At 49.9% G+C, this 22,877-nt stretch overlaps 1 protein-coding gene across 1 annotated transcript in view; it reads left to right on the plus strand.

The window, feature by feature from the left end:
- Clmn (calmin) overlaps positions 1 to 22,877 on the plus strand; it is a 106,490-nt gene that overhangs the window by 69,798 nt on the left and 13,815 nt on the right. The window contains exons 3-10 of the mRNA XM_055593095.1: positions 2,735 to 2,796; positions 5,659 to 5,754; positions 8,567 to 8,650; positions 13,599 to 13,691; positions 14,851 to 15,041; positions 17,299 to 17,492; positions 18,426 to 18,508; positions 19,487 to 21,127. Coding sequence (XP_055449070.1) covers positions 2,735 to 2,796; positions 5,659 to 5,754; positions 8,567 to 8,650; positions 13,599 to 13,691; positions 14,851 to 15,041; positions 17,299 to 17,492; positions 18,426 to 18,508; positions 19,487 to 21,127 — 2,444 coding nt within the window. The remainder of the gene's footprint in view (positions 1 to 2,734; positions 2,797 to 5,658; positions 5,755 to 8,566; positions 8,651 to 13,598; positions 13,692 to 14,850; positions 15,042 to 17,298; positions 17,493 to 18,425; positions 18,509 to 19,486; positions 21,128 to 22,877) is intronic.

The following is a 22,877-nucleotide window of genomic DNA, read 5'->3' on the forward strand; positions in this document are numbered from 1 at the left end:
TGTGTGTGTGTGTGTGTGTGTGTGTGTGTGTGTGTGTGTGTGTGTGTAAATACTTTACAATCCCCATAAACTTGTTTAAAAACAGGTGGGGGTGAAAGTATAAACTCGGGCAGCCTTTGGGGAGGGCAGTTTGGAAGTGGCTATTAAAATCTTAAATGTGCCTACCACTAAGACCTGGCAGCCCCACTCTGAGCCGTCAAAGATGAGAAATACATTCACAGGCCTGTTCACAGAGCTGTATGCCCGGGCACCAGTACAAGGCTGCACATTGGTGTGTCCCCTTAACAGGCTCGGGGTCAAAGTAGTCACAGCATCCGCTGGAGGGGGCCGGCAACCCGTAAGTACCCTGCAGAACTCCGGCCACCAGAGAAAAGAAGGTCGAGCTACGTCCAGAGGCAGACAGTTCTTACCTTGACATGGGACACTCCATGTTTTCAGAAGGCCCTGGAATTCAGCCATCTCAGCAAGCACCTCCTTGTCCTAACTCTTATTTCTGTCAACTTCTTCTTTCCCTCTCCAAGAAGAACAGCCTGCTGGGATTCGATCTTTAAATCTCACGCCTGCTTGTCGGTGAACTTCCCCTTTAGAAAAGGAGACAAATGAGAGAAAAGCAGTTGCAGGCGTAATTAGCATCTGCTGGTGCTTCAATTAAAAAGCATAAAAGCACAATATTAAAATCTGATTTATGGGTGCCACTATCTACCCAACAATGTGGCCAAGAGCCAAAACAGCACTGTAGTCATTATGGAAAAGCAAAGCCTTTTTTTCCTCTGGCAGCAGACAAACTGGCTCTCAGTTTCTTCTTGCTTAAGGAGAAGGAAATGTTTGTTGGCCTCCGCAGTATGTTCTTCTGTCGTGCTGAAATCCAGAACTTAGTAATGTGGGATAAAAGAGGAGTTGTCTGGCTTAGAACCTCAGGGAAGTTTCCTGAGAGGCACAGTGGCTGGACACTGAGGTGGTAGCCACCGTAGGCCGCCATGATTTAAGATGGAGGTTCTGATGTTATCCCGTCAGAGGAACACCACCTAGGGACGGATAAGACCACCGTGCTTAGGGGGGAGGGAAAGAAAGCATGGGGTACTTAGCCCCTAGTTTATTCGTCTGTGAAGTGTGTGTGTGTGTGCATATGTGTGTATAAAACATGTGTGTGTAGGTATGTACCCACCCAGGTGTGCACATACAGAGGCCAGAGGTTGTCTGGTGTCTTCTGCTATCACTGTGTACCCTATTGTTTGAAGGAAGGTCTCTCAGTGAACTTGAGGCTTGCTGTGCCATCTAGACTGCTTGAGAGACCCTAGGATCCACCCCTCTCCGACTCCCGAGACTAAGGTTGCAAAGATACACTGCGGCACCTATCTTTTACATGGGCACCAGGGATTTGAACTCAGGTTCAAATGCTTACAGAGCGAACAGAGCCAAGCATTTTCACCCACTGAGCCATCTCTCCAGGCTCTGCTCAGTGACTTTTTTTAAGTCATTGTTGTGATCACAGGCTATCATTGAGGGGTCTGGAACTGAACCCATACTTTCCATCCCTAGGGCAATAGCCGATAGGGTGTAGGGGGCAGCCCAACAGAGGATTCCCAGTTCTGCTTCTTTTCCACTACAGAAGGCCCCTGTATCCCTTCTAAATACCTTTTTTGTTCATCCTTAGGACACTTTCTCCTTAGCAGGGGTATTGTAAGGCTTGCAGTTTTATAAACCCATAAAAGAGAACCAGCCCAGAATGTAACCAATGGATGGCAGTGCCCTTCTTAATGAGAGCTTCCTACTAAGAAGCTCAGTGAGGGAGTGCTGTCCCCTGCAAGACAGGATCCGTGGTTTAGAGCTGTCTGCTCATGGCTGGGCAGCAGGTGCCTGCAGAATCTTCCATTCTTAGCTCTCAAACTAAGAGCCACAGAGGTGGTCTTGATGACACACCCGTATAATCCCAGAATGCTGGAGGCCAAGGCAGGGGGATCCTGAGTTAGAAGCCACCCTAAACAGTGCAGCAAGACCCTAGCTCAGAAACACCCACAAAGAAAAACAACTGTATTGCCCATGATGGGCGGGACCCCAGGTGGCCTCTGTCAACCTGGGAGTGGGCCCCTCGTTCTCAGAGTGCTGAGCAGAGTCAGGGTGGGAGAAAGGCCTGAATAGAGGAAGCTGGACAGTGACAGGAAGTCTGACCCTAAGACTGGGAGATTATCTCTCCAACACCCAGCACATCCGAGAACTCCCTCATCTCAATTCCTAAATGGTGGCTCCATCCCAGCCTGTCCTACCTCTCTGGAGGTCCACGGGGATTACCGATCCACTCGGCCATGCTGGTTTTACCTGGGTTCTGGGTGTCCTCATTATGGTCCTCAGGCTTGCATGGCAAGGGCTTTACCCACTAGACCATCTCCCCATCCCATGGCTCTACACCTCTACCGTAGACAGCTGTGTAGATCCAGTGCCTGTGCGACCTTTGTACCCCCCCCCCCCCCCCAGAGCTTATCTGCCTTACAGCCAGGTAGTTGGGCACTCAAGCTCAGTCTGAATTCATGAGGTACTTCGAAGCCCAGGCTTGGGCTGGGAAACTGGGATCAGGTGCTACCTGCTGGCCCCCTTCTGAGAAGAGTTCTGCTCATGCCACGGACCCTGCAGGGATCACGAGCCATCTGTCCATATGGAATCTCCCTGGGAAGGGAGAGAGAGAGAGCTTGCCCATGTTCCTTCTGTGCCCTGGTTAATGGCATTTCTTTGTTTTCAGTCGAGAGGGAAAATGTGCAGAAGAGGACTTTCACACGATGGATAAACCTACACCTCGAAAAGGCAAGTGGGGAGCTGGTGAGGGATGCATTCACCTATATTCACCTGCAACTATGCTGATGCTTGCGTACAGTGGCGGGAAGGAGACATGACCCCCCCCACCCCAACCCGTGTGTGTATGTGTGTGACTTTGTGTAGTGTGTACTATGTATGTGTGTGGACATACAGAAGGTGGCACACGCCTTCAATCCCAGCACTCAGGGAGGCAGAGGCAGGCGGATCTCTGTGAGCTCGAGGCCTGCCTGGTCTACAAAGTAAGTCCAGGACAGTCAAGGCTACACAGAGAAACCCAGTCTCAAAAAGAAGAAGAGGAAGAAAGAAAAAGAAGAAGAAGAAGAAGAAGAGGAGGAGGAGGAGGAGGGGGAGGGGGAAGAGGAAGAGGAAGAGGAAGAAGAAGGTGGTGAGAGGACAATTGTGGTATTATTCCTTGCCTCCCACCTTGTGACATGGGGACTTCTCTCCACTGCTCTACACACCAGGCCAGAAAAGCAAGCTCCCCTTGCAATTGTCCTAAGTTAGAAAGCAGGGGAGCGGGGCTCCTGGCTGAGGTGGTTCACCTTTATGCTTGACTATATCCTGAGCGCCCATCCTTCCTGAGATCCCGTCCCTCCTTCAGAATGGCACAGTCACATCACCCAAGAGCACCTTGGACACTAAACAGAAAATGTCAAGGAAGCATCAAAAGTCCTTCGCCGGTTGTTTGGGTATGTTTTTGGCATTGCTCATGAAGCGAAACATGACTAGGGACTGGGTAGGGCAAAAGGAAAGGAAAGCCAGTCTCCAAACCTGAGCTTGGTGAGCCCCTAAATTAATGCCTGATGCATGTCAGGCCTGGCTGAGAATTCCTAGCAGGGGACAGGGTAGAGCCAGAAAGTCTTTCTTTTTATAGTTAAAATAAATAAATACTGAAAAGAGCAGAGAGTGTCCGACACTCACCCACCACCCAGTAGGAACCTTTTTGAACAGCATTTGTCACATCGAGGTCATTCTCCTTGGCCAGGCCTGCCCTGGTCCCTTTTCGGGGGGAGGGCAGGTAGGTAGCAGGTAGCACCCATTCTGGGGATAAATTAGACCAGCACCTGAGAGTGTTGTGCAATAAGCAGAGGGAAATTAGCAGCTCCGTTTCCAGGCCTGAGACTTTCAAAAACAACCTTTCATGGGAAGGAAACCTAGGAAGTCCTTGGTGAATTGGGCTTAACTACAATTTGAAGGCTGTCAGGAATATTTACTGAGTCTCTGGCTTCTGCAAAAGTCCCTTAATTTACAGAAGGAGTTCGATCATGCGGAAAGCCCTAGGGAGGTGTGGGGGTGCCGTGGTTCCTGCCATAGCAGACTCCTGAATCGAGAGGAATGTTGGTCCAGAGAGTGTTTGGGCTGGAGTGGTTTCACTCTCACCCCCTGCCATCCAGCCATGGACTCTAGCCAAGGTCTCGTTTGATGCCACTGTAAAGGGCCTTCCAGGAACAGCCAATGGAAATTAGCCTTTGGGTTTAAGTTCCAAGTCAGACTCGACCCCGGTCAGGCAGGTAACTGGAAATTTTGTAAGCCCATTCATCAGGGTCTCTTAAAAGGGAGCAGTGTGCCAGGCTTGAAATGTGCCTGTGGCCGCAAGGTTTACAAAAACAATACATTGCCTTTTGGTTCAAACTCACCGACACCCTTGAGGCAATGCCCTTTTCTGTGTGCCTGTAGGTAGCCTCATTCTGTAACTTGGCTAACTGGGGCAGGGGACTGGGACTCATATAAAGGATGAGGAAATGCCACCTTCCTTAATAAACAGTAAAACACCAAAGGCCCACCAAAGGGCCAGGGTAGGAAGGAGGCTTTCCCATAGAGGAGATTTTCCTCACCCTGGGTGTGTTCTGGGAAGAACTGGCCACTGCCCTAGTTAGCTAGGGGCATTGCATCCTGTTTCCCATTGTCCCTGGGGTTATATTAAGCACCCAGTCACCCTCCCCCGGCCAAGCTGGACAAACATAAGGGGAATTCTGGCCAAGGCTGCAGGAGCTCAAGAATTCAGGCTTCTGGTCCCTGTTGCATGAAACTCCATTGCATTCATTCCAACTGCTGAAGACCAGACACAGGAAATAGGATTTTACCAAATAGCTATTTGATGATCACGTGACCTCTTTGTGCCTCAGTTTCCTCAAATCTGAAGTGAGGGCTTGCACTAGATAATTTCCCACGAGCCCTAACAAAATTGTGTGTGTGTTTGTCTGTCTGTGTGTGTGTGCCTGTGTGCATATGTTTTGATGTGTGTGCTGATGTATGTATATGGGTAGCATATGGGTACATGTGAAGGCCAGAGGTCAATCTCGGGTGTTATTTCTCAGGAGCCACCCACCTTGTTTCTTGGGAGAGCCTCTTGGGACTGGGGCTCGCAGATTCAGCAAAGCTGGTTGTCCAGAAAGCTTCAGGGATCCTCCTGTCTCCACCATCCCCCCACCATTGGGATAACAACCATGCCCTACCATGCACAGCTTTTTAATGTGGGCACTGGGGCTTGAACCCAGGTCTTCATGCTTGTGAAACATGGCACTTAATCAACTAAGCCATCACCCAGGACCCAGAATTCTTTTATGCTCTGGGAGCCTAGAAAGCATGCCACTTCTTTCTCCTCTTAAACAGAAACCTGAATGTGATCCAGGCTTGGAGTCTGAGATCATGTTAGGCCCCTATTGCTGAATCTCTTCTACAGCTCTCCTGCAAAGTTGCCATACACCAGAGTTCCCCTCCAGGGCGATAGGCTTCTGCCTCCTCAGATGGCCCTTCTGCCTGCAAGTTTCTTGAAGAATAACTGCATCGAGAAATAATTCTGTTGATTACCCAGGCCATTAATTGACTTCTTTTCCTCCTGTCCCACAGTGCGACCCACCTCTAGAAGTTACAGACCTGTTTGTTGATATCCAAGATGGCAAAATCCTAATGGCTTTGTTAGAAGTCCTCTCTGGGCGAAATCTGGTATGTGTGTCACGGCAGGGAAAAGTACACAAGGAAGTGCTACCAAGGTTTCATTTTCAGGTGGATATCAGCTTTCTGTGATGTCATACTGTGACAAAATACCCAAATGGAAACAGCTTAAGGAGGAAGAGTTTGTTTGGGCTTATGGGTCTGTGGCCACTTGGTCCTTTTGCTTTAGGCCTGAGAAAAGATAGCATATCATAAGAGTGTGTAGCAGGGAAACTTTTCATCTCATGGTGGCAAAAAGAAAGGGACCAGGGATCCCTATAGGTCCAAAGATTAATTTCCTCCCACTAGGCCTCACCTCCTAAAGGTCCCATCACCAGCCAGTAGCCCCGTAGCCTGGTGTGTATAGGCCAATAGCACCTGGAGCCTTTGGTGTGTAGGTTTTAGGGGAATACCCCTGAAGTAGCCATGACATCAGGTGTAAGTGTATGCACATACACAGACAGAGTGCAACTCAGTATCAGGAAATGCTCAAGAGTGACATTCCTTTATCACATGAGGAAGGGGACTGAAGAGGTGGCTCAGCAGCTAAGAACACTCCCTACTCTTCCGGAGGACCTGAGTTCTAGTCCCAGCACCCACATCAGGCAGCTCGCGGTGGCCTGAAACTCCAGCTCCAGGGGACCCAGTGCTCTGAGGGCACCTGCACACATATGATAGACACATAGGCATAAATAAATGTAAAATAAATAGTGACGATGAGAGCTGGAGACATGTCTCAGCAGTTAAGCACACTGGCTGCTCTTGTGGAGTACCCAGGGTCAGTTCTCAGCACCATGTGGCAGAGACACAGCCATTTGTAACTCTAGTTCCAGGAGATCTGATGCCCCCTTCTGGCCTCTGTGGGAACTATACACACGTGATGTATACATAAAATTTAAAAAGCCACTCTTAAAGAAAATGAGTGATAGGGATGTATGTAACTGAGTATCTGTTTTTCTTTTATTACTGTGCATTTAGACACACACGAGGAGCATGCACTCAATAGGGTGTACATTTAGAGGTCACAGGACAACTTGTGGAAGGTGGTTCTCTCCTTCCATTGTAGGTTTCTGGGATCAGACTCGGGTCATCAGGCTTGTGTGGCAAATGCTGTTACCTACCGAGCCATCTTGCTGGCCTGTATCTGTTTCAGTTTGCTGTTTGCTTTCAGAGGGAATGTATTTTAGTAGGAAAATAAGTAAATGGATGCCCAGTGTTTTCAGTGAGCCTGGATGGGTAAGAATTTAAACTGGATGGTTCAAGTTAGCTGGCTAAGTACTGTGCTAACCAGGGTGACAGCTGAGCATTAGGGAAAGCTACCCTGTGATTGCTGGATGAGCTTAGTAGATAATCTCTCAATGCTAGGAGCACCCGTGAGCGTAGCAACCAAAAACGTCCACAGGCATAGTCAGGTGTCCTCCCCCCAACCAGGTGGCAAATTGATCTGGTCCAAGATTCCAGTCATAGGGGCTGGAGAAACGGTTTGGCTCGGCCATTGAGAGTGTGTGTGGCTCTTGCAAAGTTTGATTCCCAGCATCCACTTCAGGTGGTTCACAATTCCTGAAGTATTGGCCTATACATCCCCAGAGGATGCAAAGCACTCTCCTGGCCTGCAGCTCACCTGGCATCTGTACCTATGTGCACACACATACACATAAATAAAAATTTAAAAAATATAAGTGCTAGATGTTTAAGTTAAGAAACTGGCTCTAGGCTTGAGTATTTGATTTGGCCTTGGTGGTCCAGTCTTGCCTGTGTGCAAGTGACAGATGTAGTCTGCTCTGGACCTGGCTTTAAAAGCATCTCTCACCCAGCCTGGTGGTGCACGCCTTTAATCCCAGCACTCAGGAGGCAGCAGCAGGTGGGTCTCTGAGTTCAAGGTCAGCCTGGTCTACAAAGCAAGTTCCAAGTTCCAGGACAGCCAGCTCTACACAGAGAAACCCTATCTGAAAACAAACAGACAGACAGACAGAGATCACTACTTTTTGGATCTGTGTGGCTGGAACTTTTCACACCCATTTACCCTTCTCACCTGGGCTTTCCCACTCACAAACCAGAAGATGCCCACCAGTGCACCCAAGGGAGGCCGCTGTGCAAAACTTCCTGAGGCATTCTCAGGAGGTGTCAGTGAACAAGCTTCAGGGTCCCCCCAAAGGCTTTGCAAGAAAGTGAGTTCCAGCCCCTGTTCTATGCTCTCTGACAAGCTCCCACTTTGAAGCCAAGGCACATGGCAACAGCCCCAATGGCCTTTGACCCTTCAGCTCAGCAAAGAACAGTTCTTCTCCACTGCCCGTTAGTAGAGTGCAGCGTGTTCCTCCTGGTTGAACTGGCACATGTGTTCTCTGGAGGAGATGAGCTAACAGTGGCACTCTGTGAAGAACCCACAGTGTCAGGAACTAAGCTGCAGTCTGCAGCTGGCTTTGTGCGTTCTCCCCCAGCGCCCCAGAAACCAGCCACATCTGCTGCTGCGGGGGAGGCTGAGCTGAGCGGCAATACGGACAGCAAGCTCATTTCCCTAAGCTATGAGAACATGTTGCTATAGGTCCCTAGAGAGGGAGAGGCTGACAAGCCAGGAGCTAGTTGGAAAGAAAATTTAGACACATTTGTCCCATGCTGCAATTCTCCACCCACCAGCTTCAGTGAGCCAAGTCTCAGGATCCCAGTGTCACAGTGACTTTTGGATTCCTCCTGTGTGAGTGTTTTCAACACCCTCCCTCCCTAACCTTCTCCAAAAGCTTGTGGTAAAGCTAAAGGAAAGGCGCCCCCTGTGGTCCTGGGGCACTGCTGCACCAACACTGGCTTACCTGTGTTTTTTGTTTTTCAGCTGCATGAATACAAATCCTCATCACATCGTATTTTTCGGTTGAACAACATAGCAAAAGCACTTAAGTTTCTGGAAGATAGCAATGTAAGTGTTTGAAGCCCATCTTGGTAATACAAGCTCGCCCTGGGAAGAAATGGCAGGATTTGAAGTTTGGTGCTGGTCGCAAGGAAAGCAAGCTTGGAAAAAGGTTTAATAGCAGGAATAGCCAAGCTCTCCCAAGCTTAGTGTGAAGGGAAGTCACTCAGAGAATGGGAAGTCACTTTGAGATGAGGCCTCCATGCCCTGTCCAGCCTGTTTGTGCCAGTAGATAGGCATTCTGGGAGAAGGCCATCAGCTGGTTGGTTCTTAGAGCTTTGGCACTGACTGCTAGAATGTAGTTTTTTCTTGGGACTTAAGGACAGGGCACTCGGTGGCAGAGGGAATGGCAGTGTGGCTCTGTTATACAGATTTCCAGGTCTGCATTGGGAGCTGTTTCCTTTCCTTCCCAGATGGGAAGGGGAGGCCCGTCCTGGCATCCCTAAAGCTCCCCTTTTACTAGATTTGTTTCAGGACAACCTGGGTGGAAACAGTCTTCAGCTTGTCTGGCCCATCCGCGCAGAGGAGATCATTACCCAAAGGGGCCGGTCCTTTGAGGTTCTGTGTGTAAGACAGGCGGGTGTGTGCTAGCTCAACAGAAAGGGAATTGGGTGGGGATTCCAGTAGCTCATGAAGGGGCCGGGAGAATCCAGGATGGAGTCTGGGGAAAGCGGGGTACCTGGACCATCTCAGAACCTGTTGAAAGCATAAGCAGGCACACCTCCACACACCCCTCTCTCCTGCATTCCTGCCCTACTGCGTCTGGCTGCTCTCCCCCCCCCCCCCCCCCCCCCGCCTGGAGAAGGCGCTCACCACCGCAGTATTATCCCAAGCAGAATGGCGTGGATGCCAAGCCTGGGGCTGAGCCACTGCCCACGTCGTACAAGAGGTGTAGGAAGCACCATTTGCCACCGCACAGGAAGTGGGCACTGTCTCTCAGTGGCCACACAGTAGAGAAAGTCCTTCTCGAGAGAGGTTCTAGTGATGGTGACCACAAAGCACTCCAGTGCACGTTTGCCAGCAGAGCCTAGAGGAGGAAACACCAGGAATTTATCAGCCGACAGACGGATCAACACTCCTGGGGGATATTACTTGGTTGTGAAAAACTAATTTGGTGCTGGTGTTCGTTATGTCGCAGGACCACAGCACAGTCTACTGAGTGACCAATGCAGACAGGCATGAAGAGTGCTTCTTACGTGGTTCCGTCACTTGAAATTTCTATGATGGAGAAATGGATTTAAAGGGAGTCGATGAGTGGTGGCTCAGTCGTGGGGGGAGGCAGAGGGAAGCAGGATGACGGCTGGTGGATTCAGGGCTGCTCTTAGAAATGGAGTGTGTGGTCTACAGTCTGCTGCAGTGGTCTTCATGGGTCTGCAAATACATCAGACACACTGAGCTAAGTGCTCTGACTGGAAGGCCTGAACTGCCTGTCAACCACATCTCAGGGAAGCTGCTTAAAATACAAGCACTTCCCAGATTCACGCTGTCAGCCTCTACTTGAGTGAGGATCGGCCTTGTCTTAGTGTGACTAGGCCCCAGTTTGCAATCCTGGCCTCCCCACTGACTTTTAGGGACTGTAGGGAAATCATAGACATGACCCCCTGCCCCACCCCTACCCCTAGCCCCGCCAAGTGCTGTGTGGCCTTGTTTCTGCTACTTCCCGGGCTTGACTGACTGGACTTTCCTCAGTGCTGCCCAGGCCCCCTGTGTGCCATCTTTAGCATTTGCTTTCCCGAAGTGTCTCCTCTGAATTCCAAAGGACCCTTTAAGCAGCTGCCTAGGTTACCCTTTTCCCCTCTTCCTTCGTTGACCTTGAGAAGGGCTCCCACTGTTAATGCCCTCGTGGGTGAGTCTGGTCACCATTACCCAGGCTTGCATCCGAGTGCCTTTGCAGATTTTGGATGTGGGTAGCATTGGGGCGAATCAGGTATGTAAGATGCACGTGAACCTTAAAGGTGGTTGGGATCCGGAGGGAAAGAGTGATCTCGCAGACATGGCGCCTGAGCCCTGGTCTCACATATGAGGACATATGGCCTGAGGAGTCTGCATGTGAAGGCATTCCTGCCTTGGATGACTCTGAGCCCAGGTGGTGCCATGGGAAAGGGATGGCTGAGGCTGAGAAGGCCTGGCCTTCTGTACTCCACAAGTGAGCCTTTTCCGAGCTGTCTGCTCTATCGACAGTACCATTGACCACTGACCCCCTCACCTTCCTCACCTTTTTAATTAATTAATTTTAATTAATTAAAAACATTTAGAGGGCCAGAGAGATGGCTCAGTGGTTAAGAGCACTGACTGCTCTTCCAGAGGACCCGGGTTCAATTCCCAGCAACCACATGGTGGCTCACAATGTCTGTAACTCCTGCTCCAGGGGATCTGACACCCTCACATAAACATACATTTAGTCAAACACCAATGTACATAAAATTAAAAAAAAATAAGCAAACAAAACATTTAGAAATACATCAATGTGGTTGCGTATTAGTTCTGTGCCTATTTCCAAGGCAGGTAGGACAAGTATAAAATGCTGCAGGGAGATAGTGATCTTGGAGAAAGATGATGGAGAGGGGACAAGAAAACCTCACAGAGGGAAGCTGTGTCCCGTTTCCAGAATCCACAGTGTTGCTTAGGGAGCCTTATTTGTCCCCTTGTGTAACACTGCCTGGATTCCAGGAAAGACAGGCCTCGGTGGGTCTGCTGGGTCCTTGGTGGCAATGCCCATAGCTAGGAAGTAGGTGCAGACAGCGATCAAAGCTGTTGTTCTGGGGTCTGGGGACCAGCCAATGTGTACCCTCTCACCATTCAACTATGGGCTAGAGATAGCATGCCCCATGGGACCAGCTCGGGGACCACCAGTAAGTCACTCAGGCCTGGCCTTGGCTTTGTCACCTTTGAAATGGGGACATTGTGCTCTGTGAGAGAAACCGTTGTCATGAAGGCTCCTGTATCACTTCTCAAAACCTGTCAGCTCAGAAAAGAGAAAGGATGGCCCCATAACCCAGCGAGCTCATTTGTATTCAGGGTGACAGGGCAAGCTGAGTAAGGGGGACAAGGGGGAGACACTGTCCCTGAAGATTTGAAGTGTGGTGATTTTATTATTTGTCCATCACCAAGGATGGAAGAAGGCTCCTTCCTCCAGGGTAGGCTGTATGCTGAAGATGACGGTGATAGAGTCCCTTAAGTATTTGAGGTTCACTGGACTAGAATGTTCTATAATGGGCAAACCAGAGGATGCATCCAGGGAGGACTTGGGGGTGGGAAAACAGACAGGAGAGTTTCAACAAATGATTAGTCATGTGGGTATGTGCTGGCGGAGGAGCATGGACTGGGTATTGGCTCGGAGTTTGATGGGTTGCGTTCCTCTCAGCTTTGACAACTTCCTTCCTGGCCTCCGGTCTGCCTGTGATGGGCCCGTGTTGTCTCAATTACCTTCTTGGCAGTGGCTGTGAACGGCCATCAGCCAGGGAGCTGGGCAGTCAGCCTCAATTAGGCTATGCTAGGCCTAACTGATGTTGTCAGAGCCCCCCAATAAACCGATAAGATCGGAGACCTGAGCCAAAGCAGTTTAAAGACTCATGATGGAGAGGGAGGGAGGAGAGAGAAACTGCTGGATGACGGCCTCTCGAAGTTTTTCCTTTCCCAAGTGTCCCAGAGTAAGGTTTGCAGTGTGGGTTTTAAGAGTTGCTCCGACTAGCTCACTTCATCCCCCTTGTCCCTAAAGACAGCTTATGTACATTTGTGAAGTGTTGCTCAACAGGAGAGGAAATGGAACACAGAGACCTGTAGAGCTCTCATAGCCTCGCTCACCCACTCACTCTATGGCCCTCTCCAGAGAGGCCGGCAGGAGGTTGCCCTTCAGACCCAAACACTGTTTGCAGAAGGAAATGGTGGCTGTAAGCACTGACCCTCCATCCTGAGCCCACACAGGAAACCCTGTGCGTGTTCAAGTGCAGAATGCTCCTCGCAGGGTGGCTCCGTGGGTTAAAGCACTTGCTGCTTAAAGCACTTGATAGCTAAAATCTTCACTGAAAAATATGGGTGTAGTGGTTTTCATCTGTAACCCTAGAGTCCTTCTTTCCCCAGGGAAAGTTGGGGACAGAGACAGAAGGATATCTAGAGCTTCTTAGCCAGCCAGTCTAGCCAAACCAGCGAGTTCCAGGTCCAGTGAGAGACCTTGTCTCAAAAAAATCATGTGAAGAAAGCTGGACCTTGTGGCCCACGTGTTTAGACCCAGTACTTGGGAGGCAGAGACAAACGGATCTCTAAGTTCAAGGACAGCCTGTTCTACACAGCAGTTCTAGGTCAGCCAGGGCAATGTAGTGAGACCCTGTCTAAAAGACAAATAAAATAAGTAAATAAATGAAAATTTAAAAATAAGGTGGAGCCTAACAGAGGAAGACACCTGTCACCGAATGCACACTGTGGGTGTCAGGGAAACACACCTCCCTAACTAGGTCCTGGGATGTTGCAGGCCCAGGGGCTGCAGGTAGCTTTCGGGGTTCACCAGGAACATCTTTGCGTGCTCAGACACAGGTGAAATAAACGAGTCACCTGAGCAGTTCCTCATATGGCATACAGACAGCCTTTCAGGGCTTTTGCCCTCTCTTTTTGGAAGAGAATGGCAGAAACTTTGCATACGTTATGGCTCTGGGCAAATTGTATTTAGCTTTCTAAATGCTGTACCGCATAGTGGTGGGAGGAAGTGCCTACCCGATAGGCTTGTGGTTGGGGTGAACTGAGTCAGTGCTAATAAGAACTTTAAGGCTTTCAGGTAGTGTCCACACTTGGTAAGCAGTATACATGTCTTTATCAGATACAGTTTTACATATTGGGTGTCCCCAAGAGGTGGCCTTTGGCAACAAGAAATAGCACCAGGTGGTCAGCAGCACGAGGCTTCAGAGGGCGGTGGAGGTGGTAGGTCAGACTTGGAGTTTTGTGCTCACCAGCTGCTTCTTTTCAGGTCAAGCTGGTTAGCATTGATGCAGCAGAAATAGCGGACGGAAACCCCTCGCTGGTTCTCGGGCTGATATGGAACATCATTCTCTTCTTCCAGGTAAGCCGCTGCTTCCTGTGACATGAGGCGCGGTCATCTCTTGAGAACTGTTCTAACCACATAACAGCATGACCCCCAGCAAGGGATCCCACGAGACTTAGTTTCCGTGATTCAGACCTCTCTGTTTTCTGATGAGAGCCAGGAAGTGAAGTCAGGGACGTGTTGTTAGCTTACAAAGGCGATGCACAAGGGAAAGGTTTGCAGGGGCTTTGTGCCTGCTGATGTCCAGAGGCACACGTACAAGGCAGTGTTTGGAGTTGTGGACTTGTACCAGCCTTGAACTTGAGTCTCAGTTCCCACATTTGGGACTGCAGCAGTGGTCACAAGATATGCTTGGTATGAGAGCTTTGCCCACTGGACCAAGTTTGCCCAGGACACAGTCACTCTAACCTGGCTTCCTGAGAGATGCTGGGAACATCGGGCACTGTGTTGAATGTCTTGAATAAACCTCAGAGCCTCCCTCGCTCCTTTGGTAGATGTCTGTTGAGTTTCTTTGGTATTGCAGATGCTAGAGAGGCAGGGATCTGTCTTCTTGGGGGACATCACAAAGACATATGGAGTCCTACTGTAGGGTGCAGGTCACAACTGAGGTGTGAGCAGGGCTTTGTAAGAGCTCTAAGGAGGGACAAGTACCACAAATGGGTGACCAGAATGAGGAAAGCATACCCAAGGGATTATCCAGAGCTGGGGTTTGAAGTGTGGGTAGGAGTGTGCTTTGAGCTTGAGCAATGCTTCTTGGATTTACTGTACATATGAACTGCATGGGCATGCCAAGATGCCGCCTGAATCTGTAGGTGGGTCTGGGGCAGGCCTGGGCTTCTGCATTCCTCATCTGTACTTTGTGGTAACAATTCAATGCTGGAGGGAAGGGACAGCCAGCCAGCAGGCCCAGAATGATCAGGGACAATGAAGTTTGAAGGAGCATGATGCATTCTGGGAGACCCAGGTTATAGGGGAACAGAACAGATCGCCTGGTCAGGAAGAGTGTGCCCAGGCTGGTGAGAGCTACAGGAATCTCCGGAGAAGCTTCTTACATACTGAGAACCAGGTCTACACAAGCTAGACTCTCCAACTAGGGTCTTGTGACTTCAGATCAGAGGGGCCCACTGGCCAAGAATCCTTTGGGGTCAGTGGGTGAGATTTGTATTTTTCTCTCTAGATAAAGGAGCTCACGGGCAACCTCAGCAGGAGTTCTCCATCTTCCAGCTTGTCACCTGGCTCGGGGGGCACAGACTCCGACTCCTCCTACCCACCCACCCCCACCACGGAAAGGAGTGTGGCGGTAGCAGTGAAAGACCAGAGAAAGGCCATCAAGACCCTGCTGGCCTGGGTGCAGAGGAAAACAAGGAAGTAAGCTCAAGTCTCCCCTTCCCCAACCTAAACCCCGCTTAGGCCCACTGGTGTCCACCACGAGGGTTCCACACTCTACAAGGCTGTTTCCAGGCCCTGCGAGTGGTATACATGGACCTGGGTGGGTGAGGTAGATCAGATTCCATCTGCTAAGGTGCCAAGTGTCCACAGTGCTATGCTTCAAATAACCCATCAGAACAGGAAATTGATGTGCTTTTTCAGTTTATGTGTGGTAAGTGCATGCGACTGTGTGGGGCTTGCCCGTGGAGATACGTGTAGAGGCCAGAGCAAGCATCAAATGTCTTCCTTGATTGCTCTCCAGCTTATTCTCCTAAAACAAAGTCATTCACTAAATGAGAAGCTTGCCATTTCAGATAGGCTGGCCAGCAAGCTCCTTGCATCCTCCAGTCTCTGCTTCCCAATGATTGGCTTACATACATGGGCAGCCAGTACCTCACTTTTTGTGGGGGTGCTGGAGATTCAAATTTAGGCCCTCAAGTTTGTGTACCAAGCACTGTTACAATTCCCTAAGCCCACCTCAAGCAGTCTTCTGCCAGGCCTTTTACTGGCAGATCTGCGCCAGAGGTGCCAAGCTAGGATAGAGAAAGCCTCACCCACTTGGGGACATCCCAGCTCCTCGGGGTACAGCCTAAGGGGTGTCTCACATGTCCAAGCTTCCCCTAATAAGCAGTGACATTATTAATTGCCTTCCAAGACAGTTGTAGGCACAATCTGGGGAAAGCTGCTTGCACCTCACCTAACAGACACTTAATACTCTTCTGCACACATCCCCATATCTGGGGAGAGGAGATGGAATGAAGGTTAGACCTTTGGTGGGTGGAGTGGGGGGGAGGGGCTGAGGGAGGGAGTTGAGTGTGAATGATTAGAATCGATTGCTGGGAAAACCCAGAAAATGTTTAGACCCAGGAAATAAATCAAGCCAAATCACTGCCAGGGGCCAATGTGAGTGTGAAAGAGAGGTGGCAGCTGGGGAGATGGGAGCATTCTGTGCCCCTCATACTATACCCATGTCACTCTGCACTTGGACGATGGCATGTGACAGACAGCTGGTGACTTTGGAATTGTCTTGATGACTGTCCCAGCCCCTGGCTTTGAGAGTGAACCCTGAGCAGACCACAGGGGCCAAAGCTTGCAGGAACTCTGCCTAGAGGTTTTGCTGCCGTGGGGAGCCTGAAGTTATTTCTGCATTAAAAGGTGTTAGATTCTGTCAATAAGAATAATAAGAAATGAAAGGTAGACTCTAAAGAGAACCCACACCTCCTGGCATGATTCTCTTTAACCCTCACTTTAAAAGTTATGGTTTTAGAGTAAGGGAGATGGCTCAGTGTTTGAGGACCAAAGTTCATTTTTCTAGCACCCACAGACTTGGCAGCCCATCTGTAACACCAGAGCTCAGAAGGCTGAGACAGAGGGTTTCCCAGGGCAAGCTAGCCAAACTAGCCATGCCAGTGCATTCTGGTTTCAAGAAAGAGACCTTGTCTCTGTACACACAACAGAGAGCAACTAAGAAGACTCCTGACCATGGTCTCCAGCTTCCAAACACGTGTGCACCCACACCCCACATACACACACACACACACACACACACACACACACATACACACACACACACTCACCTACACATGAGAGAAAAAACAGTTGTGATCTTATGAGTATTTATGATGCTGGAAGCTGACACTCATCATGTCCTTCTGGCCTGCTTCACACACTAGGTCCACCTTTAGACATGGCCATTCTTGTGGGAACATCACCCTTCCCCATAACAGCACCCCATGAGTCATCTGTATTTACCCTGTTTTATAACTAAAGTGTTAGAGGCCCAGAAAGTGCCTGCCTGTTACCACAGAGCCAGAAGCACAGAGGGACAGCTGAGATAGGACGTTGGATCTTCCTGGGTCTGCCTATAACAGAGCACATCCCCTTGTGTCCCCTTTTCATCGTCACTGATGATGTGTGCAGTGTGAAAAAAAAAATCTCTTCTTTATGCATTTAGAGATGGAACCAAGGGTCTGCTTTGCCTTTTTGAGTAACGTACACCTCCTGCTACTTGTGGAAGAAAATTCTCAGGGCAGCCCTTACGGTGGTCAGAGCCAGGGTGTCTCTGCAGGGTGAGAGGGAAAGCAGGGTTAGGAGGAGACCACCCAGCCCCTCAGGCCCTCAGGTGCTGCGTGCACCCTGCTGTGCGCTGCCTGGGTTCTTTTACTGAGCTGTTGCTGTCCCTACCACTTCTCGTCAGGTATGGCGTGGCCGTCCAAGACTTTGCGGGCAGCTGGAGGAGTGGGCTGGCTTTCCTGGCTGTCATCAAAGCTATTGACCCCAGCCTGGTGGACATGAAGCAGGCTCTGGAGGACTCCACCCGGGAAAATCTAGAGAAGGCCTTCAGCATTGCACATGATGTTCTTCACATTCCCAGGCTCCTGGAGCCGGAAGGTACACTGACCCACCCTCTCTGTCCTTTTCACTATTATTGTTACAAATATACCATCTGCTCTTCCAGGCAGGAAACTGAGAAAATAAAAATAAAAGTCTAATGAAGAAAAAATTCTATTTCCCATGTTATAGTCCTTTTTGTGCATCTCATTATAATATTTTTATATAATTGAGATCATTTGGTCAATGTATAATTTTGTCTCTTTTATCACTCATCATACATATATTAATATTTGCTAGTATATTTGTATAATCTCCTGGTTCAATATTTATTTGTATTGGCTGCATAATACTCTACCTGTAGGCATACTAAATTTACCTTCTATTTTTTCATTTTTAAGTCATTAAAGTTACTTCAGAAAGGATCACTTCAGGGGTTGGAGATGTAGCTCAGAGGCAAGTTAGATCCCCTAGTTCTGTAGATGGAGGGGAGGAGGGAGAAAGACAGAGAAGGTAAGAAGGAAAGAAGGATCATTTTTGCATGCAGCATGACTGTAACATCTTACTTACCCAGCATGCCTTTGACTGTCCCTCAAGGACCAGCTCCCACCTGTAGAGTGACAGGGGAGTACAGGAAGGTGTGTAACTCTGTTCTGTCACATTGCTTTCCACAGTGGGGTGTCTCATTTGGGATCCCCTGCAGCAGGATGTCATGGTCACCAGATGTCATGGAACCAGCAGTAAGCTGACTGGTCACAGATAGTGAAGGGAACCACAATTCAAGGGAAGAGGAGCAAAAGTCCTGAGCATAAGGATCCCAGGATTCCCCATCCCAGTTCCTCCGTCCTTTAGCCAGCTGTGGGACTTTAGCCAAAGGCATTGCCCCTCTCTGTGCCTGGATTGCTTCAAGGGGTGTGTCCCTTCCTTATCAACACCCTGGAGTTCTGCAGAGAAAGCATGTGTCTTTGCTAATGCCTTTGTCTCTCTCGACAGATATCATGGTTGACATGCCGGATGAGCAGTCCATTGTGACTTATGTGGCGCAGTTTCTAGAACGCTTTCCGGAGTTGGACCCTGTACGTTTGTTTCCCTTGCCTTTAATTCACAAACTGGGCATTTGGAATGGGTGCTCTAGGGACAGGCACAGCTGGGGCTTGGGCTGCATAATTCTCTGTGGTTAACAAAGTGACCTCAGGTTCCTTGCCTTGTTACATTTTCATTCCTAAACCATCTGTGACATAACACCTCAAGGTCTCAAGTGGAACAGAAAGCCAGTCACATCACAAACCTCTTCCCCTACCAAATTTGATTAAGATGATAGAGATGTTCACTTGTCATCCAGATTTCACTCTTTAGATACCCGGTGGCATATTTCAGCAATTCACCACACTTTATCAGAAGGCTCAAAATGGTGAAAGATAATGATCATTCATGACCAGCATGCTTAAGGAGTATGAGTGTTCCTGTGATGCTGTTGTTGTTGTTATTTTGTTTTGTTTTGTACTTGAGACAGGATCTCATGTTATAGCTCCATCTGGCCTTGAGCATTTGCCAATCCCCCTGCTTTAGCCTTAGCTCTGCTTGTTCTCAGCCCTGCCTTGGCTCTTGCACTGAAGACGCCCCTGAGTAGAGTCATGAGGCTAAGATGAGAGTTGATCATATAGCTTGATTATGGCCCTTCTGGCTCCAGGCTTTTACAGTGATGCACATGGTCAGTAAGACCATGGCTGGTCCATCCTTACCTCAGACGGGCAGGCTTCCCCACTAGCAGCATGCACAGGAGTGAAGCAGCTAAGTGGCTATCCACTGTCCACCAAACACTCTATCCAGGGTGTTGATATCTCTTTACACCCATGGTTTTGAAAAGGCGTATTTCATATTTCTATTTATCTGGCATTTTTGCATCTCAGCAGCACGGCACCTTTTGGGGATGGCTGACATTACCATTAAAACTCCTGTTAAAGTGACTTTTTTGTTTGAGTTTGGAGAAGAGGATGGAAGTTACACTTGAAGGCAGAACCTGAGGTTTCATGTTGTCTTGTGTTTCTCTGCAGGAAGATTTTGTGAATCCAGACAAAGAAGCCCCCATTGAGTCCACCTTTGTCCGAATCAAAGAAAGCCCTTCTGAACAGGAAAGCCGAGTCCTTCTCCTCAGCGAGAATGGAGAGCGGGCCTACACTGTCAACCATGAAACCAGCCACCCACCACCTGCCAAGGTCTTTGTCTGTGACCAGGCTGAGAGCGCCAAGGGCTTCAGTCTGGCTGGTACGCTGGACAGCTCCACAGAGTTTATGTACCAGATTATCGACCAGGTCCTCCCGGGGAGCCCGGGAAAGGCTGGATCTACCAACGAGGCAGCTCCAGAATCTTCCATTTTATCAACCAGAAAGGATGGCCGGAGGTCCAACTCTTTGCCAAGCAAGAAAACTGTCCACTTTGAGGCTGACTTGCACAAGGATGCCTCGTGTAGCAAGGACCCTTTCTACAGCTCAGACTTCCGCTTTGAGGGGAGCCCAAAGGCGGCAAAGGACCTGTCAAAGCAGGATGGCCACGTCTTATTGGTTGAGGTTGCCAAGGAAAAGAAGCCAGAACAGGAAGCCAGGCCAGTGCTAGAAGCTGCCTCAGACAAGGTCCCTGGAGACATTAGTGTGGATGGTCTGTCCCATGATGCTCAGTCTCCCCAGGACTCCTCATTCTACAATGGCACTGTAGAAAGTCCAATCAGCCAAGGTGAGAAAAGCCCCTCTCCCCCATGCCCTGGAGATCACACTATCCTGGCCAACTCCACTGAGCTCAGGGTCCAGCTGCAGACTGCCGAGCCTATGGACAAAGATGACTATTTTGAAGCCATCCCACTAAAGGCTTCGAAGTTTAACAGAGACCTAGCAGATTTCGCCTCCACCAGCCAGGCTTTTGGTAAGGCTCCACCACCCCATGAGAAGACATCTGAGGAAGAAGAGGGTTCCGAGAATCACACTGAGAAACTGGGGAAAAGGAAATCAAAGTCTCCCCACACAGAGACAGAGTCCACTGACTCCGAAGTGGACCCCCACGAGCTCAAGCCTCCTCCCAAGGGCCCCGAACGGGAAGATTGTGGCCATCCTTTGCCTCCAGAAGGAACACCTGCAGATAAAAAGCCCGAAGTGTATGAAAAGGCCAAGAGAAAATCCACCCGGCACCGCAGCGAGGAAGAAGGAGAAACAGAAAGCGCCGTTTCCGGGGTTGGCAGAGAAATGGTGTCCAATCCTCCGAGTACCGGCGTCAGCCTGGAGACCCTCAGGAGTCACAGTGAAGAGGGCTTGGATTTCAAACCTTCCCCACCACTCTCCAAGATCTCCGTCATCCCCCACGACCTGTTTTACTACCCACACTACGAGGTGCCCCTGGCCGCAGTGCTGGAGGCTTACGCAGAAGGTGGGGAGGATTTAAAAAGTGAAGACGTAGAGCTGGAGGGGCAGGAAGAGAGCTATATGCAGGACTCCAGGGACGAGGATGAGGAGGCCCACAGCTCCCAAAGCAGCTGCAGTTTCTCCTTGCCTGTTGACAACAGCCACCCCAGCGTCAGTGACCAGGCATCCCATGTCGACGGGAACTCTGAGGGGCCCACCTCAGCCTCAGGACCCGTTTCTCTGCCCTCCCAAAAGGACCACCAACCAAGGGAAACCAAAGAGAATGGTCCTGGGGAGAGCCATCAGGTACTTGAGGTTTGGGAGTTCAGAGCTTCTCCCTCTGTAAGCTTTCCCTTATGGAACCCGTAAGGTGTAGAACTTAATGTCCTTCCAGGAGGCTCCAGCAAGTACTAGGTCAACACCCAAATGGGAGTCCCTCATTTAAAAGCAGCCATTAATAGTCAGCCTAAACTATTAATAGACAGCCTAAACTGTCAGGTCATCTGGGGACACCTGGGAAATAGGGCAAACTTGCACTGGACTCCAGTGTGATTCTTCGACACCTTGGCTGTGTCCAGCTCTGTTCTTTGGTTCTTGTGATTCGCCATGGAGTGTGTAGGCAGGATGGGGATACTCATTCTAAGCTCAAGCAGCTGAGCACACATTTGTCAGCCACTTGTGTTTCCACTCTATCTAGCCAGTGGCTCAAGGAGGGTACAAGAGGGGGCAGGTGCAGAGCCCTGGCCTGATGCCCTGGGGAGCAGGCGAGGTCTTCCAATGAAGAACTGCCTTGCAGCTCTGGGAGTCCTGGTGGGGTGACATGCAGAGACACTTGAGAGGAGAAGGGCCCGGGTTCAGCTCCAATAGTTCGCACGCCTGGCGACTCAGCAGAGGTCCTCAACCTGTGGGTCACGAGCCCCTCGGGGACGTGTCTCAGCTATCCTGCCTGTCAGGTATTTACATTACAATTCATAGCGACATTAAGTTATGAAGTAGCAACAAAATAGTTTTGTTACGGGATCAGCAGGAACTGTATCACAGGGTAAGGAAGGTGGAGAGCCACTGGCTCAGCCCCTTTGGAAGAAGCGTCCTGTCCAGCAGCAGAGCAAGGTGAGGGCAAGGGGAGGTGTGCCACACTACTCAGCAAAGCGGCCACAGAGAACATGGCATCTGACGTGGAGTTGGCGCTGCAAAGTGTTCAGCAGAGGGAGTTTCCTCAGACCCAGAGAGGCTCTGGGGTGTGGGAGAGCTACTCAGTGCCTGGCCCTTCATTTTTCGAAGCTTTCTGCTGGGAATTGCCAGATTCAGATTGAGCACCTGCTGTGTGCTCAATGGACAGGGGTGGTTCGGGCAGCCCTGGGTTGGAGTCATGTGATCAGTTAGGAGATTTAAAATCCCATCTGCCCCAAGTCTTACTGGTGGCCAGCGGGGCTAGCAGGGTAGGGGGCCAGAGCAGACTTTCTTCCCCAGCTCTGGGCACAGGGGGAGTGATATTGACACAACTTGTATTATGACTCTGACCCACAGCCTTTCTTGTCTGCTGCCTCCAACCCCACTTTGCACTTGGGCCCGAAGTACAGACCCTGCTTTACCCGGGGAGTGAGCAAAGCCCATGGGTGGAGAGCTCTGAGTCTGTTTCCTACCACACGAGGAAGTGATACCTGGCCCTCGTTTTTGTCAAGACAGGGTATCTTTGTGTAGTCTTGGCTGTCCTGGAGCTCACTCTGGAGACCAGACAGGCCTCAAACTCAGAATTCTGCCTGCCTCAACCTCCCAAGTACTGGGATTACGGGCATGAGCCACCATCGCCCGGCTTCCTCCTTTCAAAAAGTAAAGGAAAGACTATCGGAGCAAGCCTAAGTCCAGAAAATGGCCAGTTTTTTCTTGTTCTGATGATTACCAAAATAGAATAAATAAAAGTACTTTTCTCATTTCCTTTTTAAGAATGGTCCCTTCGCTCAACCATGACGGACAATGGTCTCATGTGGCTAAGAGCACTTTCAATCCCTGCCAGGAGCTTTGTTCAGGGCAGCTGGCCAGCCCTCCAAGTCCCTTG

This window comes from Psammomys obesus, unplaced genomic scaffold (genome assembly GCF_907164565.1).
Source record: "Psammomys obesus unplaced genomic scaffold, mPsaObe1.curated_primary_1811, whole genome shotgun sequence".
In the NCBI taxonomy this organism is placed as follows: Eukaryota; Metazoa; Chordata; class Mammalia; order Rodentia; family Muridae; genus Psammomys; species Psammomys obesus.